Genomic DNA, 6,000 nt, shown 5'->3' with positions numbered 1-6,000 from the left:
AAATAATCTCTAAGTTTCCTCTAGAGATAACTTTCTATGAGTCAAGGCTTGTCAATATAGTCATATATGCCTGCTCTCCATTGAGGGGACGCTTTCTAGTCATGCAAAGGCAGCAACTTTACAGGAGAAAAATGAGTTAAAAACTTAAAGTGTTTACTCTATACATAAAAATATCATAAAAAGAAAAAGTAAACAGTTGAAGGAAAAAAGTACAACATAAGTTTAGATAAAGTGGTACTATCCTATATGTGTGTGTTTATTTATAAACATACATGTATACACACATGCATACATGTAAGTGCATTTACTCATAGACACATGCATATATGTATATGCAAATATACATATACAAAATATATACGTATACATTATGTATATATGTATATGTGTACACAATTTTATAAACCACCAGAAAGAAGTTTATAGAAAAATGAACAAAAAACTTCACAGGATAAGAAATATAAATGAAAAATAAACATATAAAAAAGCTTATCTCTAGCAATCAAAGAATTGCAAATAAAGTAGAATTTTCCTCCTGTGTGATTGCACATATTTTGAATACCGGTAATACCCAGGGTTGTCAAGGATAAGGAAACAGAGACTGCTGGCATATACAATTTTCAAAAATAAACTAATTTTCAAATATATACATATATTCTCAAAAGATATAAAAGTGATTATATTATTTGCCCAGAAATTCTATATTTAGGAAATTCTCCTTATACAAAACTCATTAATATGTGCTGAGAAAACTTCTGCCATGTCCCAGGGTAGAAAGCTGTTCGACTAAATTATGCATAGCCACGGAATGCCATGCCATGCAGCCACTTAAGTGGTATTTTATGGAATATGTACAGCAAGAAATCATGTTTATTATATATTGCCTAGTAAAAAAAACTAACGGAGAGTGTGTTCATGACTTGTCAGAAACAAATAAAACATATTTATGTATTTACTTGCAGGTACAGAAAAGTAGGTATAAATAGAATAATACGTCAACAGTTGTTTTTGCGTGGTGAGAATACAAATAATTATCTATGGTAAATCTATTGCTTAATAAAAACCCCAAATAATTATCTATTTATTTATTTTGCTATTTTTTATATTTTTTGAATTTTCAGTCATGAACTGAATGTGTAGACTTTTGTAAGCAGAAATAAAACGTTTCTGGATATAATAAGATTTTCCAACATTAATCTCTTAGATCTTCTATGCCCCTTTCACAAATAAAAATTAATGGCTTTAACAGAGGGTCAATTATTCTGTTAAACCAGAATATCCAAAAGAAATTTCATCCATTTGAACTATTTTATCACTGATTTTGTTTCTCTCCAAGAGGGGATATTTTTGCTTGCATTTAGACCTGACATATGAACCTAAATAAAAGAGAAAGGTGTTAAAAAGCAACTTGACCAAAAAAGCCATTGCCCTTGATGGTATTGGGTATATGAGGCGGTAAGGGAGATGCAAACATGATTGAAGATTATGACATAGTTTGTGGCCTGGATGGCAGGAGCTTGGGAGACGAGGAATGCTGATTATGAGGGCCTATGGGTATCAGGGTGGAGGGAAAATGCTGAGAAAGTGAAATGTGGTAGCGGGCAGGGAGGTTGGCTTTACCATTAAAGAGGTGTATTCTGCCATAGAAAATGCTATAAAAGAGCTATATATACCTATACAGTCTGTGTTTTGTGGGGAAGGGGTTTTTGTCATCAATATTTGACATGAAATTCCAAATTGTAATTCTCCTTTTCCAATGTTCGATTAGGAAATACGTCTACGACCACAACTGTGATAGACAGCAAGAATGGATCTGTGCCCAAATCCCCTGGAAAAGTGATAAAGAGGACAGTCACAGAAGATATAGTGACGACATTCAGCTCCCCAGCAGCCTGGCTTCTGGTCATTGCTCTGATCATCACGTGGTCAGCTGTGGCCATTGTTATGTTTGACTTAGTGGATTACAGAAACCTTTCAGGTAAGATCCATGAAGTTTGGCTTTTTTTTTTTCCTTCTTTTTTTTTTAAATTAATTTTTATTGGAGTATAGCTACTTTGCAATGTTGTGTTGGTGTCTGCCGTACCACAGAAGTTTGGCTTTTAAATGGAGAGAAACAGAGTTCTCTCCAGCTCTGGCTTTGTTTCTCTTCACCCTGCAGATAAACAAAGCATCCCACAAACATGCTTGAGGACCACTAAGGGCTAGTTCCCATCTTCACATTTCCTTCTAATCTTTGCCTGTTGTTCTCATAGACTTGAAATGCAACCTGATTTGAAGAGCTGAACAAAAGCTCGATGTTATAGTTTCATGAGGATAACAATTCCAAAGCTTGGTGGATATTTGGTTTGGGAATAGGGACTTTATCAATCATTAATAAAGGATAATTTGTAGATTTTACACTCGGCTATATAAAACCAAACCAAACCCAAATAAAACACTCTTGGACAAATGGAAAATTGTGTATTTTTAAGTCCCCCACTATCTGGCTCCAAGTTCCCTTCCCAGACATTCTCTTTGCTCCTCCCATTAAAACATTCCTATTTTGATTTCCTAAAAATAAAGGATGATAAAAGGAATTTCCAGGAATTACTTTTAATGTGATACTACGGCCAGCCATGTGTTCTTATAGATTCGGAGTGAAATAGGACTATCACAAGTGAGGAAATTTAGATTTTCATTTTGGCCTATCCAATCTCTGAGTATATTGTTCATCTCTTTGTTCAAGGTCTTTCTGTTTTTTTTTAAATTATATTTGTCTATTTCCACATCTGACATGCTCTGTTGAGCATGTGAGTTCCTTGAGGGAAGGAATCGGTCAGTTGCTCAATAAGTATTAAGGAAATAGATGAATGAGTTTATGCTTATGCCTTTGTATCATACGCAAAAACATTTTATTAGCCTCTTAATGTGATCGTTCATATTTGCACTGTGCACCCTCCAACCTACCTGATCTTTCTTCAGTAAGAGTGGAATCGGTAGAACCCAGAAACTATAAATACTGTAAGTTGCATTCTATATACTGAGAGATCCTCTACTTCTCATTATGGTATTTTACTCATACAATAATTATTGTCAAGTATCTGCTACATATGCCAGGAAATGGCTATGTTAAAAGAAATGCAAGTATGAATAACACAAAGTCAAAAAACTATATAGTTTGGGTTTATTGATATGGAGGTGTGACGAAGATGACACTGCCCCCTGTACCGTTGGTAGCTGGGTTAAAGTGAGCATCATCTAACAGGTAGAGCTAAGTCTCATGATGTCAACCAAAGCAAAAGGGCTATTTATCCAGAGCCATAAACCTCTGCTTTAAGTAGGTAGTAGTGTTGGTATATTGTGTAATGCAGACTCTTAAAAGAATATACAGTTGAAATGCCTATAATATAAAATATGACCTAGAATTTTAAGTGAAAAACAGTTGGTTACATTACTCTAGGAAATTTCATTTCCCTTGAGCCTATATTGACTGATATTTTTCATCTGTTCTTTTTTAGAATTTCATTCATTCAAATTTTAGAACCAAATATCATCATATAATGTAGTTCTTCAATTTTTACACTAGATGTATTTTAAGAATTGTGTGTAAATCTAATATTTGTAAAGTTAATATTTTAATAAGTATACTAAATAAATTACTGTTGAATTTGTTCTTAATTATTTGATAAAATGAGCAGCTACCTATAATTAAATTTTCAGATTAGATTACTTAAATGTAAGGCACACTGTCCACAGTAGAGCTTCCTTGGACCATTGTAATTAGGTACTATGGATAATGCCTATGTTCCTGGCATTTCATTTGATAGGGGAAAAATAACTTCTGTATTACTACTACTTCATTTCTTCTTTCAAGAAGTGTTTGCTAAGTGTATCATCTTTGTGAAGACTCCTCGTCCAGTGCTATATATTTATTAATGACCTAACCATCTATCCATTTCCTTGAAAAAGAAACCTGCAAGTCATCTGTTAAATCTGCTGGGCACCTGATCAGTTACCACACTGTATGCCAGCCAACCCTCTTATGCCTCATAAATTTTCTCCCTCCTCTTATTACCACGGTCTCCATTACTACACTTCAGACCTTGATTCTCTTCTGAGGGGGCTAATGCAGTTTCTTCTTGTCTGCCTCATCCAGGTCTCTCTCCTTTAACATTGCCCCCAAGGTATCTTCATAAAACGTAAATTTCATTGAGTATTTCTGCCAACTACAAATTCCTTGGCATGAAATTCAAGTCCTTGGCTTAGCCCTTTATTTTCATCTTGTAATTCCACTCATGCACCCGTTTTCCAGCCATACTTCCTATTGCTCTCACCTGTTTTCTTTCCCTAGGAAAACATACACTCTCACTCCTCGCTGCCTCTGCTCATACCATCCTTCCCTCATTCCCTGATCCAGTATAGCAGAAAGTGTAAGAAAGTAGTTAAAAATGTGAACTCTAGTGCTGCATTTCCTTGCTATTAAATCCAGATCTTGCAACTTCCTAGCCGTTGTGATATCAGAAAAGTCACTTAGTCTCTCTTTGCTTCAGTTTCATCATCTATACATTAGTACATATGTAATAAGATTAAGAGAATTATACAAATGAATATATTTGGAGTGTTTAGAACAGAACCTGGTTTATCACAAGTACTGTATACATTTTATTTTTTTTTAATTTTATTTATTTATTAATTTTTTAAACATCTTTATTGGACTATAATTCGTTTACAATGGAGTATTAGTTTCTGCTTTATAACAAAGTGAATCAGCCATACCTATACATATATCCCCATATCCCCTCCCTCTTGCATCTCCCTCCCACCCTCCCTATCCCACCCTTCTAAGTGGTCACAAAGCACCAAGCTGATCTCCCTGTGCTATGCAGCTTCTTCCCACTAGCTATTTTACATTTGGTAGTGTATATATGTCAACGTCACGCTCTCACTTCATCCCAGCTTCCCCTTCCCCCTCACCGTGACTTCAAGTCCATTCTCTATGTCTGCATCTTTATTCCTGTCCTGCCTCTAGGTTGTTCAGAACCTTTTTTTTTTTAAATACCATATATATGTGTTAGCATACAGTATTTGTTTTTCTCTTTCTGACTTACTTCACTCTGTATGACAGACTCTAGGTCCATCCACCTCACTACAAAAAACTCAATTTCTTTTCTTTTTATGGCTGAGTAGTATTCCATTGTATATATGTGCCACATCTTCTTTATCCATTCATCTGTCAATGGACACTTAGGTTGCCTCCATGTCCTGGCTATTGTAAATAGAGCTGCAATGAACATTGTGATACATAACTCTTTTTGAATTATGGTTTTCTCAGGGTATATGCCGAGTAGTTGGATTGCTGGGTCGTATGGTAGTTCTATTTTTAGTTTTTTAAGGAACCTCCATACTGTTCTCCATAGTGGCTATATCAATTTACATTCCCACCAACAGTCAAGAGAGTTCCCTTTTCTCCACACCCTCTCCAGCATTTATTGTTTGTAGATATTTTGATGATGACCATTCTGACTGGTGTGAGGTGATACCTCATTGTAGTTTTGACTTGCATTTCTCTAATGATTAGTGATGTTGAGCATCCTTTCATGTGTTTGTCGGCAATCTGTATATCTTCTTTGGAGAAATGTCTATTTAGGTCTTCTGCCATTTTTGGAGATTGGGTTGTTTGTTTTTTTGATATTGAGCTGCATGAGCTGCTTTTAAATTTTGGAAATTAATCCTTTGTCAGTTGCTTCATTTGCAAATCTTTTCTCCCATTCTGAGGGTTGTCTTTTCGCCTTGTTTACACTTGGCTGATCTATGATCCATTCAACCGATCTATGTCTTTTGGTTGGAGCATTTAATCCATTGAAATTTAAGGTAGTTATCGATATGTATGTTCCTATTACCATTTTCTTAATAGTTTTGTTATTGTAGACCTTTTCCTTCTCTTGTGTTTCCTGCCTAGAGAAGTTCCTTTAGCATTCGTTGTAAAGCTGGTTTGGTGGTGCTGAATTCTCTTGGCTCTTG

At 35.2% G+C, this 6,000-nt stretch overlaps 1 protein-coding gene across 1 annotated transcript in view; it reads left to right on the top strand.

The window, feature by feature from the left end:
* Positions 1-1,506: 1,506 nt before the first annotated feature.
* TRDN (triadin) overlaps positions 1,507-6,000 on the top strand; it is a gene marked incomplete at both ends in the record, with an annotated part of 302,114 nt that continues 297,620 nt past the window's right edge. Inside the window, 2 exon segments of the mRNA XM_081251093.1 lie at positions 1,507-1,609; positions 1,769-1,978. Of these exon segments, the coding sequence (XP_081107219.1) occupies positions 1,507-1,609; positions 1,769-1,978 (313 nt within the window).

Source organism: Mesoplodon bidens (genome assembly GCF_964165515.1).
Source record: "Mesoplodon bidens genome assembly, chromosome: 12".
NCBI lineage: Eukaryota > Metazoa > Chordata > Mammalia > Artiodactyla > Ziphiidae > Mesoplodon > Mesoplodon bidens.
Note: the sequence above shows the minus strand (reverse complement) of the source record. Positions and strands in the feature narration are given on the sequence as shown.